Genomic DNA, 14,999 nt, shown 5'->3' with positions numbered 1-14,999 from the left:
TACGCATCAATAATTTGAAGTCACATTTAAGATTTTTACAAAAATATAAGAGGATGATGAGTTTTTAGTTCTTGCAAATTTAAGATAGGCAATAATATTTGAATTTACAGTGTACACAAAAAGGGGAAAATCGTACTGCGTATGTGTTATTCAAAAAAGTTATATATGCTTCTTTACTGAGATAATCATATTCACGTATACATGTGTATGTCACAAAAAGACAAGATACGGTAGCATATCAATACAAGTCAATAAAACATATATGACAAGACAATCGCTCCTGTTATGATACAGTCTAACAAAGGAGGGATAAAAATATAAAAAAGAAATGTAAAGGGATATTTTAATAACGTCAATAAAAAAAAAAAGCAAACAATTAAGAGTATCCTCTTTCAGAAAGAAAAGGTCTATTTACCCAAAGTCCGACAATATCATATCATAATAAATTCAATTAATGGAAACTCCATATGATGTTGTACTGGTTTTCGCTTCGATCTTGAACTGTATCTGTTTCATTATTATATCTGTGTGTAATTGCAAAGGTCCTTTTGGTGTACTTTCCCCCGGTGCCCAACAAAATTTACAGCTGATACTTGCTCCTGACTGCAATTGTTCATATCACTTGAAATATCCAACTATATAGTGTTTTGTTTTTTTTTTAAATAAATATTCATACTCATAACTTTTAACTTTTTTGGTACGATTCATATAAATTCTGGTATATGTGATACACCACCAAAAAGGCAACACAATTATTTTATTTTAAATTGCTGTAAAGGTCTATATGATGAAACGAATAATAATTCACTCTAAATTCTCAGCTCTTAGAAGAGAATTCACATTGAAAATCCATTAGGTTCTACTGCATTTTATTGTCCTCACAGAGTTACTTCCTTTAATTTCGAATTCTACATTACACTAAAAATAATGTATAGCTCTAAAGTAGAAATGTTCTATGAAAAACCATACACAGTTTTCTGTTTACTTAAACACTACAGTGAGTTGTAACATTGGAAATTATCGGTTATACTTTTTTTAATTTATCATCAGTTACAAAGTTAGCCCATGCACAATGTAACAGAGAGTATGAGACGTAACAGCTTCATTGTTTTTTGATTGGCTTATTATGCATTACTATCACATTGGCAATAATACCACACGTCCTATTTTTTATATTAATCATGCAGTGCTAAGAAGTGAAAAGCTCATTGAATGGTGTGAAAAAAACAAAACATAAATGAATGTTAAACATAAGTTATCTGAGCTAACTTTTTCATTATCATGCTTATAAAAATAGGAAGAAGTCAGTGAACCACAATAGGAACGTATCATATAACCATTACAATGTGAATGTAGAAATTGTTACGTACGTTAAATATAGGAATTATCATTTAGGTTATTTCGTGTTTTGTTTATTTTGAGAAAAATGCGTTTGGTTTCAAAATTGCCATTTTAAGTTAGTCATATATTTAATAACAGATAAATAGATTATACTGAATTTGTAGTTTACAAACTATAAAATAGTCTTAGTCTGTAAGAAACACAAGGGAAATGATACTGGGTTTAACAAAATTGTACATGTATTTCGCTCTAATATTGTCACATTAAAATATTTTCTTGCACGTTCACAATACATGGTTGTGGATTAAACAGGTGTTTAAAAATCATTCATGCGAATCATTATCAATACGGCATTTTGTTTTCAGTTCTGAACAAAATACTTTTGTCTTTCGTAAATTAATAGCTTTTTTGGAGAAAATATTTAAAAGAAAAAACAAATTAGCGATGCGTTTTCATTGGCGCTCATTGTATATGTCACCAAGACACAAGTTACACTTATCATATTTTACAGTTGAATGCAATTTTACATTTCACTATGGAGTTTTTTTTTGGTTTTGATTCACTTATCGATTTTATAGTTCCAAAAATATCGATTTTCATAACTTATATAAATGAATCGATATAACTAATAAACTACAAATACAGATATCTTAATCCCATTCGCAGAAGAAATAAAAACAGACAAAATTAAATCGTTATCAATTAAAAATAAAACCAGACATCTCATATCCATTAGCAAAACAAGACAAACATTAACAAAAAAAAAATATCAAAAACAAAAATCAGTTTGTATTCATAAATAATCAAAATGTGATAACAACACTATCTGAAAAAAAAATTAGCGGAAAATATTTATATACAAAGTATATTGATACAATATTTAGTATATAAACACTGTCAGTTAGTAGTCACGAATCACGTGACGTGTACTGAGTGTGATGGTAGAAACAATTTGTGAACATAAATTTGTAATCTGGAATTTATTTGTGAGATAAGAAATCATGTATTTGTAAATACTTAATTAAATAATTCCAATAAGTTTACAATGTAATCTCCAGTGATATGTATTTTGGATCTCAAGTAAGTATTTTTTTCTAATTGTTAATCTATCAAACTGTAATTTATACTTAAAGCTGCATTAACTGTCAAATTTGAATTTTTTTTCTGTTGAAATATACCTTTACTTCGACTTATTTCTACTAATTTGTACTATTCCTGTATAATTTCATTTGATATCCACACTTAAAATGCATTAAATACATGCAATAGCTGTCTTTATATTTATTGTCTTGCAAGACAAAAAATCGACCTAGATAACTTCGTATGCATGTGACTTCTGGTGACCTTAATCCGCGCATGCGCTGTAAAGGTCGCTACTTTAGTAACAAATCTAATCGCAAAGCGAACGTGGTTATTCAAGGCTAAAAACCACTAATTCCACTTCCCATAGGCTTCTATGCTAATTTCACAATATTCAATGGCTTCTCTGGACTTTACCTTAACTTTAACCTGCAGAGGTCTATATATCAGCATGATTCTACATATGTCAGCTCACAATCCTCAGAATGGCATGTGGGGTTAGCAGACTTGCAGTGCAGTACTGGTCACCGGAAGTGAAGGGTCTATAAATAGCATGGGAAATCCCAGTATTTTCACAAGATAGCGGTATATTTAAAAATCATTATGGAGATTAGGCTTCACATCACAAGAAGCAAAATGCACCTATAAAATGTACAGAAATGTTTTTCCTTTCAGAAACTGTTTAAATTTTTTAAATAAGATGAGAACTTTTTTCACAGCACTATGAGGAGCAGGGGTAATTTCTGCGTAGGACTATTTTTGCGTACGTTCCAAATGCTGATTGGTTGAATTGGTGGTCTGTAACCTCAACGACAAGGAAGACTGACTGAATCAAGCCGTAAAAGAAAAAAAAATTCGAATAGAAAGCAAGGATCTTTTTGAAATTTATGTATTGTGATATAATGTGGCTCAAATATGGTCATTATTCATTTGAAAACTAATCAAGACATAGATGAAATGATATGAAAACAAAACACGTCCTTACCTGTGTATCCGTGATTGTTATTTTTTTTTTACCAAGGTCAAAGTATTGTTAACCCACGTGTATGTCCTGTAGGCAATCTTCGGAGGTAATGGCGAAAAATAATTAGATCAGAGCTGTCGATCTTCTCTGATTAAAAAAAATGTTATTTTCACAACTTATTGCATTGAATCAGCAAAATTCAGTAGAATCAAAACTGAACAAATTTGACAGCTAATGCGACTTTAGTGATTCTTCTAATAAAACAGATACAACTTATAAAATGCTTAAAAGTAAAAAAAGATTGCAATTTTTAAAAAGAACTTGAATGCAGAATTTGTTTAAATAAATGAAAATAAATTACAATCTGTTTTCAATTGTCACATTAATAACATGATTTTCAAAGTATTATTACTATTTTTTTCCAAACAACAAGTTTGTAATGATACCAATATGCGTACATAATAAGCTTAAATTGAACCTCTCTCGATATACCTATACACAAGGTACATGTTCAGAATAGTTAAATTTAAAAAAAAATCATTTCAACTAGTAAAAAGGAAAACAGATGCCAAGAAATGTTGCATTTTACAAGGTCTAATCAGGGGGGGGGGATATATGCCCCGGTTTTACTTAATTTCTAATGTACATTTATGCTTAAATGCTTGGTTTACAACATATTTTGAAATTTATATATTTTAATTTGATGAGAATCCTGCCATTTGATTAATTTGTTGACTTGCTAACTTGCTATTTAGGCCACGCCCACCTTTTACGGAACTACTTTTTGTTTGTCAACATCCGAAACAACGTTTTCAGTCACATTGTAACGTTGAAACGTTTTTGTGACAATAAATTATTAACTAACTTTATGTCCGCCGGGTTTATGTCAAATTCCTGCTTTAATAACTGTCTCTTCAATTTTGGAAAATAACTGAACATTTCTCAGTGATGAAATGACAGTGTCTTGCCGCTGATTTTAAAATGGCGGCCAAATTGGTTACCAGAGTTACTACACGGCGGGAAAATTACAATTATTCAGCGTAAACGGACCCAAATTCGGTTATAGCGTATAAACTAATCAGAAATTGAATACATTCATTAAATAACATTATATTTTCTAACCGCACTGTATCTGTCAACTACCATAATTTCCTTGCTTTCTCTGTCATAATGTACAGCCTTAGGACAATGCAACCCATCATCTTTAGTTGGGAGAATTACAATACACTTATCTCCATCTTTTGAAATAAAAAATATTTCATCCTTGTTATCACTAAGCGCAAACATGTTCTGATGTTGGTCCATTGATATTGGGCCTGACAGATTTTCATTCTTAATTACAAGGAAAACCTTGTAGTCGGAATCAAGGACAGTTACTGAGGATTCAATATAGCATGTATAGCATATTCTATTCCCATCTGTGTCTATATGTGATCGACCACCAACCGACTTATCGTCATATGCTTTATCAATTTTCCCAGAGTCTATGTTTGTTAGCATTATGCCTTTACCAGGTACACAGAAGACAATGTTACCATGGTGATGCGTCAATCCACTAACATTGTTTTCTGTCTTCAGTGTTTTAATGACTCTACTACTGTTGATGTCTATGATGGAGATACTGTCTAAAGAAACAACAGAAACAGCAACATGTTTGTATTTAATTGGTGTTATATTAGTGACATATTTTTCAAGTTTTACAAATGATTTTAATGAGCCATCAGGTTTTACTATTTTTACTACTTGGTTGTCCCAATCAGCAAACACCATAATTCCATTCGACATTGTACAACAACCGAGATACTCACCTTTACTCAATTTAAACTCTTGTTTCAGTATAAGGTGTTTAGGATTCTGTACCAACTTCTGTGTTGTGATTGGTTTGTCTTTGTCGAAAGATATTGTCTTCTTTTCGGTTGATGTCTTAATTTTACCGAACGGTTTCATTCCGAAAACTATATCTTCTTGCTCCTCAATTTGTATGTCTGTATGGTTCATTGCTCCAATGTCGGATAATTGTTTAAGTGTGTCTTTTGAATCTTTAACTTCTTGCTCCATTTGTCTGGTGCCTATGAATGTTTGGAAATTTGATGCATGTTTTTCAATTAACTCTTTTTGTTCTAAAATTTCTGCAAGATTTTGTTCTTTTATTTCTAGGATTTTAATGGTGTCTTTAAATTCATTAAAATATTTACTAGTTACAGAATCTAATTCAAAAAGTGTTTCGTTTTCAAACTTTTTCAACTGGTCGATTAGTCTTCCTATGTATTCTTTTACATTTGAGGCGATATCTTCTCTTTTTCTCTTAAATTCATTCATGTTTTCTTCTTTATCCTGAACAGCCTTCAAGAAGATTTGACGTACTGCTTCCAAATCTCTCCATTTATCTTCAAAAACAACTGATGTTTTGATATTATGGACAGCGTCATTAATATCAAGTGTGTCTTCACACTTTTTATGTGATTCAAATAGACATTTCCTACAAATAGGACAATCGCATGACTTACAATAATATTGGTATTTTTCCTGATGCTTTTCACAGATGAGTTTAATATTAAGTATAAAGGGCGGTAGCTTGCGGTAATCGTCATATGAAATTGTGGTATGGTTCCTTGTTGCTGTTTGCACTTCATGTTGTTTGCTGCAGGATAAACAGAGACACTCTTCACACAGAGGACACCATACCGTTGGTGCACATTCTTGTTGCTGTAATTCACAGACACTGCAGTTTTGTGATGCCATCTGTACCTAATATTTAAAAAAATATGCTTCATTTCCATTTGAACCTTTGCAACTACGTAATTTATCGTACAAATTAAATGAACGGCATTTTTTACTTGTTTAAAGCGAATGAGCGGACAATACAACAAATATATAGTGAAAAATAAAAATAATACATCAATATTATTTGTCTGAACGAACAAAAAAGGCTTTTGTGTCAATACAGCATTTTATTACCAAATCTAACACCGTTTTTGCCAAATGTGTTTTTAAGTAATGTTAATTAAATGAATCCAGTTACGTAGTATCTTAGTTTTTTTTGTGACCCTCTATATAACTATCGCTTCATTGATATAAAAAACATTAATTTAAGTAGTGAAATTGATGAATTATAAAGTATTCATTCAGGAGAAAATTATACAACAGTTTTGTTACACGAACAAACGTTAAAAACATGTGAGAAAACAAGCGGTAAAAATATGTCAGCAGAATCGGTCTTCGACTTTTGTTAAATTTGCTATTTGACATTCGACTTTATTTTGTTTGGACATCATAAAGTCCCATTTCTCTACAACTTCCGGTTCTCGAAATACATATAAGTATAATAATAATTACTCGTGAATGGTTTGATAAAAAAATACATGTTAATGTTTATTCATTAAGTCTTCTGCTAATGTATATGAGACAGTTTCCAGATTGATTCTATCCATGATGATTTTCAAGATATGAACGATTGAAAGAAATGGTTTGAAGGGGAAATAACTGTTAAAGATGATAATGTAATCCTTATCAGGGTCATTGTCTTATAGAACATGATTGCATCTTTATGTTCACCTAGTATGATCATGATATCCTGAAAAATGAGTCAGGGGACCATATTGAAAGAAACGACAATAAAGGGGTGATAACTTTTACAGTGGATGATGCACGGAAATACCTTAAATAATTGAATATCTAATAAGTAACCAACTTCCCACTGCTACATTATTTGTATTTTTATAATATGAATAGGAATTTTAAAAGTTTGAAGATCGATACCCTGATATCGCTCATCAGGACCGTTTTGACATAAGAATTGTATATTTGAATGACTTTTGACCCCCCCCCCCTTAACTGGATTTGTATCAAGCAACCACTATATAGGAGTTGGAGTACTTGGGAAGAGTAACAATCTACATCAAATCAGAGCTCGATTCCCAGAGATTGAAATCGCAAAACGGGGCTCAACATTTGGCAGTCAGGGCCGTTTCGACAAAAGATGTGTATATTTGCAATGACCTGTGTCCCCTAAAGAGAAAGTGTATCATGCAGCCATTAGATTTAGATATCAAATTTAATATCGAACAAGATTTTAGTTCTGTACGAAATTCATTTGACATTCGTGTCCGTGTTATGTCCGAATTTGAACATAAAATTGAATATACTCTGGTATTTCTACTTTGATATTCAATTTGATATTTAAACCGATTCTATATTCAATTTATAACAAGGCTCCTGTTTAATATTTAATAATATTATAAAATCCATTTTATATTCAATATATACGAATGTCAAACAAAATCGAACAAAAAAAAAAAGAATACTAGTTTGGTATTCAATTTGACATTGATAATCTGTCCTTCATTCATTATATGACCCGTAAACGAAACAAAAATACTGTTTAATATCACATTTGATATTCAAATCTGTTCAATATATAATTAAACACGAAAACAAATGATAAACGAATAAAGAATAGAAAATAAAAGATACTCTTTGGTATTCAATTTGATATCCAAATCCGTTTTATATTCAATAAATATCATATATTTAGATTAAAATATACCTTTTTTGTATATGCATCATAAGTGTTTGTTTAAAACTTTTATTATCGACCCTATATCGCATACCCTATATCACACACCTAAACTTATATGGCGTTCCTTATATCACACCCCTAGACCTATATCGCATACCGTTTATCACACACCTAGACCTATATCGCACGTCTTATATCACACCCCTTCATAGACCACTACTTGAAGTATGGTTAACATATATGATACGGACATCTATATCAGAACAATTGGTCAACCACAACTTAAGCCATCAGAAGGAAACAAAGTGCCCCAAGTGGACGACAATGACTGTGCCATAATCTTAATTAACCAACCTATATCACCCCGCGGGCCGGTTACCTTGGGGTGATATAGGAGTTTCAGGTTGATACAGCATATGATTCAGATTTTGGAATGTAATATTCGGTATAAAACCCGGAGACGAATATCAAACGAATATGGAACGGACTAAAAATATCAGTTTAATATTCAATTTGATAATCAAATCAGTTCTACATTCAGTATATCACTTGGAAATAAACACAAAAAAATTAACGAACAGATAAAAATATTGTTTGTAATTCAATTTGATATTAATATCCGTTCTCAATTTAAAATATTACCCGGAAACGAATGTGTAACAAATACTGAACAGAAAAGCAAAACCTTTGATATTCATTTGATTCCCAGTTAGAACTTACATGCTCTAGACTGGCCAAAAATCATAAACGAACGAGGTCAAACGGTAAAATTTACTATTTAAACCCTATACAAGAGTTAAATCTGAGCTTTGCGAGATTTCCTTGTCTCACCCATGGATTGAGACAGAACACGTGTTCTTGTCCTCTTTTCTCGTGAAAGATAGGAAAAAAAAATGTACACTCTTGGTTAAGATGTACACGTTTTCTAACTCGACATGACTGGCCTAGTTAGAAAACTTTAAATCGTCCCTGTGGGTGTCTGATATTTCCCTATCTTGCACTCGTACAGGTGCTAGATTCTTCAGTGTCAGTCTTTATAAGAATGAGGCAGTGTTACATGGAAATATGGTATGAAAAAAACTTATCATTTTGATAGTGTAATTTAACTTTTTGAACGTTCAGAATCAAGAAAAAATAAAGGTTTTCATATCATGTTGCTGCATTGAGAATAATTTCATTATACTGCACTGTAAACGAACATTCAAAGAACAGATAACTCTGTCAAAAACGTCATTTTTCATATAGTACTCATTCAACTGTTGCCTCTAAAAAGATATTGATTTGATGAATTTTACTTTAATCATTTTATACGGGTTCAAAATACAATCAATGATATTAAGATATCGAAAATCGAAATGTTAGAACTTGTCAGGGACAATTAACAATGCGGGATTTAAAAAAATGTATTTCAGTTTAGAACAGTTTTAACTGTATGCTAATATGTTAGGAAGAGTTATATTTTTCACTCCAAAGTTGATATTATAAACGTTAATCCTGAAATTAGTATATAATAAAAGACCGTAACATTGATTTATGACACAAACCTTCTTAGGAATCAAACACAAATTCTCTCTTCTAACATCATAACCCCTTTCTGATAACATAGCCAACAAAATCAGCCTTATATATTTATTGTTATGATAAAAGCTGTTATAGAAATGAAATAAATCCATGGTTTTTGTACCCAAGCCATACACTGTAACAAGATTATGCACGATCGATATTTTATCTATGTGAAGTCAGGTCACTTAATATGAAAAAAAAAACCCTTTAATTCGAGTATACCTTTTAAAAGACAATTATAAACATACTGCAAAACATTAGTTCCCTGCATTCGTTTTCTAATATGAACATAGAAAGAATCAAAAATATATTGTGGACTTTTTTTGCAAAATCAATTTAAATATATGATAGCGCAAAATACCTGACACATGTTTTGGAGACCAAGATAGAGAAAAACTAGTGGTCTATACATTTTCGTAGACGTAAAAACTACTTTCTAAATCCTTTAATTTTTTTCGCCACGATCCTATATCTGTCGTATGAAGAGTATACAACAAAAAGTTTTTTTTTTGAAGTATTGAATACTTTTAAACATTTTAAAAATACAGTTTAATTTACGCTGTTAATATGTTGCGCTTGATACCACTACGGGAGTAACAATTGTTGTGGTAGGACTGCAGACCCCCTTTGACAGTTGTGTGTATAGAAGTTAAAAGTTTTGAAAGAGGTTTGGTGGTACATTTTGCAGATCCAGCTATGGAACGTTGTTTGTATGGATTCTTGTGGCGTTTAGGAATCCAGTACATAGACAGTAAATCACAATCATCGTCCTTGGTAGGAAGACCAATAGAGGATAGCACAGATTTATGGTTTTTCCACAATCTCTTCTTTGGAGAGTGTGGTAGTAGTATAGGTCTTATCACTGCTATTATTTTCTACGTCTACCTCTGATAATAAACATTGGATGTAAAACGTTTTGCAGACAAAAACAATGATGTTTTGGGCTTTGTCTGTTGGTACGACAACATATTTGTCATGCATAGTAGACAATGTTTTTGCTACATCGGGGTCTTTGAAAACTGATGTAGTTTTGGCACTTATTGACGTACTTAAAACTTTCATTCGTTTCAAAAAAGACCTCACGGCCTTTAACCACTCTGACAGAGAATCAATGTCTTCTTGTTCTCGTTTTATCCATTTTCTTGCGTAACGACGTGACCAGAAGGACCATATTTGAATGGAGAGGTTTTGCAAGAACAGTCAGTTGGTTTAGCCTTGAAGTCCTCAATCTCGAGGTTCTGCAATAGCCTTTTATAATTGAAAATTTTGGATGCAATGGGTGAAGTATAGGAATATGAAATAATTGGTATGGATTTGTCTTTGAAATATGAGGGCATTTTGTTGGTAACGTTTTTGTGATTAATTGCTAATAAATGACAATACAATTGAATTTTAACTGTTTAAAGCATTTTATGATTTAATGTCGTTTGTTTCCATACCATCTCACTCTACTACACTCTCTTTACAAAACAACTCTTGACACTCCTGTTTTTGAACCTACATCATCATTACACAGACTTTTTGCCATGAATTTGGATATTGGTTTCAACAGACTTTTAAACCAGTTTGTGTAATGAGGTCAAGATGAAGAAAACGACCATTTCTGCCACTACCGTTTTTTTTAACAAAGGTAAAGATGCAATTAGTTTGGCTAACATCATCCATCACAAAAACGTAACCAACACATTCGCCCATATTTCAAGGACAAATCAATACCGATTATTTGAAACACCAGTTTTCAAAGACCCCGATATTGCAAAAACATTGTCTACTATTTATGAAAATATGTTGTCGTACCAGCAGAATCGACCCAAAAGCATTGTTTTGTCTGCTAAACGTATTACATTCATTGTTTGTTATCATAGGTGGACATAGAGGATAGTGGGAGTGATAAAACCTGTGTGGCCACTACACTCTCCAAAGGCGAAATAGTGGATAACCATAAATCTGTGTAATCCTCTTTTGGTCACTCTACCAAAACAATGATTTTGATTTACCTTTTATGTACTGGATTCCTAAACTCCACAAGAATCTATACAAACAACGTTACATAGCTGGATCTGCAAAATGTACCACCACACCTCTTTAAGAACTTTTACTTAAATACTAACAGCTGTCAAAGAGGGTCTATAGTCATACCAAAACACTATTTAATCCGGTAGTGGTATTAATTCAATGTGGATGGTGAAAAATTCAAAAGATCCTTTGGAAACCCTCAATTCAAGATTATTATCAGAATATAATTACATTAAAACCTATGATTTTTTAAAACTGTATACTTCTATTCCCCATACTCATTTAAAATCCAGACTCAAAAAACACTATACATCGTTGTTTCTCCAAAAACAAATGTGTTTTTTTTCATAATGATGGATCGAAAAATATTTGTCCTGTGAAGCGGACGCGTTTTTCAACAAACGGTCGGCATTCCATGGAAACAAATTGTGCTCCTCTACTTGCTGACCTTTTCACACTTATGAGGCTGAATTGATCCAATAGAAAGAACATTATTTGACCTACACTTAAACATCGATGGTAAATGAAAACTATCGGTAAACTTTACGACAAATGTGACGGACGTTTCATTCAGAATTGTCAACTTTCCTTTCATCTGTGGAAACATCCCTTCAGCACCTGTGTATGCAGTTTTCATATCACAACTCATACTTTATGATAGACCTTGCCGTTATTACGCAGACTTTTTGTGTTACGCTAACCTTGCGTACAATTTGGCGTCTGGAACAATATTATATTGCTTCAAAGGTGAAGTCATCACTACAGAAGTTTAATGGTCCTCATCATGAATCACATAGTTTTAACAGTACTGCAGAAATGTGAAAACAATCTTACGAAATGCATGTTTTTATTATATAAGAAATAATTTTGAATAAATTCTGAAAATATTTGTATAATCTAATGCATAATTTAACTATATATCGGTCTATGGAACAAATCTGAAGCATTTGATGCACACAACATAATTCGCAAGTACGGATTTAAAGCTATGATTTTCGGATATTTCTTTTCGCCTGATGCTAGTGTTATTATGTTATTATAGTTATTATGTTCAGGATCGTTTGAGTTTCACAAGCATTTTTACAATTATTACAATAACAATTGAACTTAACATATTTGGGGCAGTATAGATGAAAGGGCAATATATGTTATATACATCATCGCTCGTACTTTATTAAGTCTATCAATGACATTTGTTACATTGAATTATTAAAAAAAATAATAATAATAAACAAGGAAAGGGAATGGAAACAAACCAACTTTAACTTACCAATATTCCCAAGCAAAGTTATCACTATGTCCCTTAAATACAGCTTTAATAACTAACACCTGCCACCAATACATAATTTGAAGAACTTTAACATGCTTTATTGAATTTGAACTGTATGTCCATTTAATACACGGGCAGTATTGCAAACATAACATTACGACTTATTTTATAAGTTAAAATGCACAAAAACCACGTGGGAAAACCTTTAATAAAGAAACGAAATGACTAGAGAGTTACTGTACTATGAATTCCCAAATTTCCCAGTAAAAAAATGAAGAAAAAACATGAGCAATGTAAACAAATGATTCCTTAATAAAAAAAAAATTACAGTGAATTATAATGTTGTATATGTTTTGAACAGAGTGATAAAAAAATTAATGTTGTATGGGTTTAAACCAAGATGCAGATTAACTTAAATTTGTTTTCAAATCAACTCCCACGATCTTATCTTTGAGGTATGACTTATGTAACATAGAAAGTCTTCCTGAAAAGAATCGAATGCATGCATTAAAATGTTACTACGATAAACTGCAATTTACACTGTGTTGATTAGCCCCGATACTTACGTTATTCTGCACTAGAATATTCATAATTCTGTTATCGTCACAATTAAACCATTGTGTAGTTTTGTTTTTATTTAAATGGACGAATGTCTTTTAATTGCCTTTGTTAAATGGATGTAACATCTGAATATCGTGTGTTTCTTTATTGTTTTGTCATTTAGAACAAGATAACCAATATGCCAAAAGTTGAAAAGGTTACATGTGTTATGTGCGCTTCAGACTGTAATGTATTAATTTAAATAAATCATAACAAAGTTTGTTTACAGTGTCCAAAGAGCAGTTACAAAAAATGTGTGATCATTCTCGCTATTTGTTATTGAAATTTGTTAACGTATTTTATTCTTTTAACTAAATGCCAACTTTACGATTAACATTTAAGTCATATGTCTAGAGTAGATGCCAAAATGAAGAAAACATAGAACTGTAAAAATCACATTTAATGTCTGACCATCTGTCATTCTTCACGTAATGACCTGTAGTTTTACAAAGCTAAGTAAAAGAAAAAGCTATTAAGTTCCGACGGGATGTAAAATATAAGAATAACTCGCAATAACTGATCAAAAGATTTTTTTTTATCATAACGTGATTACATCGACAAATAATTTCTAAGGGACTATGGCGCTGTTAATTATGAACATTACAACAAGTGCATTGGAAATGCAACAAACGGTATGGTTTATCCTCCAATCTGTGCAAGTATGGAAGTGAGCCAAAACCCGATATATAGAACAATGCACTTTAAATAAACGGGTCTATTAATTCTTTATACAATCAGAATAAATCGATAAACCAGATTTAACGTATCTCTCATAATGGGTTTATTAAAATGGATCTGTAATACTCCTTCGATGAACAGATAAATCTGTTAAAAAGCACATAATTAAAATTGGCAATTTTTCAGATATCAAATTATAGACATTATAAATAAAAAAAGCCAGTTTAGGTTTATAATTTTCAAATCACAATTCTGCTGAAACTAGTTCACCATGCTAAAAAGTAAGATGTCATATCATAATTTATTTTCAATACATTATCCAGCACCCCTTACTACATATAATACTTACAAATGCACCATGTTTTTACCTCGACTAAATGTAGAACATCGTACCAAGCTATATACATCAGAGTGTTTTATATTGCAGTACATTGACTCGGAGCTTTTTATTATCCTAACCTAATTCAAAACAGTTATGTACATGATAAATATTGATATATCAGGTTCTTGGTCATATCTATTTGCCATACAGAACGTTGTTTTAGCAATGCGTCTGTGAACCGAAGTCCAGTTGCTTCTAACTACATGCATGCTGAAACCGTGGACCTCCGACCTACCTAGTTTGATTTATGAACAATGTTTCTGTACTTTTGACTATTTTATATTTAATATCCTTTTCTCAATTCACGTCTGTTAACATCTTCAATCATCAACATAATTCATCTTCGTTAACTGAGGTCTTTTGATCATAGTTCATAGTTTTCCTTTCCTTATTTGTCTACCCCGGACTTGACTTTTTATGAGCAATTCGGCGGGTGTTTCTAGAAAAGCAGAGGACACTTACCCTACCGGTGCACCTGATCCATGCTCCCAGTTTTTAGTCCGAATTGCTCATTTACTTTTGTTACTTTGTATGTATGATTTTAGTTACTTGTTTTTTGTTGAGTACGTATGTTTTCCATGTCTGG

General features: G+C 31.7%; 1 protein-coding gene and 1 long non-coding RNA gene across 3 annotated transcripts in view; both read right to left on the bottom strand.

The window, feature by feature from the left end:
- Positions 1–14,999, bottom strand: part of LOC148600073 (uncharacterized) — a 71,014-nt gene that overhangs the window by 41,059 nt on the left and 14,956 nt on the right. The gene's annotated exons all lie outside the window — the stretch shown is intronic.
- Positions 186–13,580, bottom strand: LOC148600074 (uncharacterized). Of its 2 annotated transcripts, none has more exons than XM_088558940.1 (2): positions 13,320–13,580; positions 186–6,133 (listed from the first exon to the last, which is right to left on the bottom strand). In XM_088558940.1, the coding sequence occupies exons 1-2, from the start codon at positions 13,341–13,343 to the stop codon at positions 4,484–4,486; spliced, it is 1,674 nt and encodes a 557-aa protein (XP_088415066.1). In that variant the 5' UTR covers positions 13,344–13,580; the 3' UTR covers positions 186–4,483. The 2 variants fall into 2 exon arrangements, with proteins under 2 accessions (XP_088415066.1, XP_088415067.1); XM_088558941.1 differs by lacking the exon at positions 13,320–13,580 and adding an exon at positions 12,754–13,208.

Source organism: Perna viridis, chromosome 13 (genome assembly GCF_037379345.1).
Source record: "Perna viridis isolate PV_CMFRI_1.1 ecotype Kerala chromosome 13, ASM3737934v1, whole genome shotgun sequence".
NCBI lineage: Eukaryota > Metazoa > Mollusca > Bivalvia > Mytilida > Mytilidae > Perna > Perna viridis.
The sequence above is the reverse complement of the archived record's forward strand: the minus strand, read 5'-3'. Positions and strand labels throughout refer to the sequence as shown.

Excerpts from the sequence above, each read along its gene's own strand:
- LOC148600074 (XM_088558940.1), bottom strand. The coding sequence starts at position 13,343 with ATGAATATTCTAGTGCAGAATAAC. Across the intron at positions 6,134-13,319 it reads ATATTCTAGTGCAGAATAAC|GTACAGATGGCATCACAAAA; the intron begins GTAAGTATCGGG and ends TTTAAATATTAG.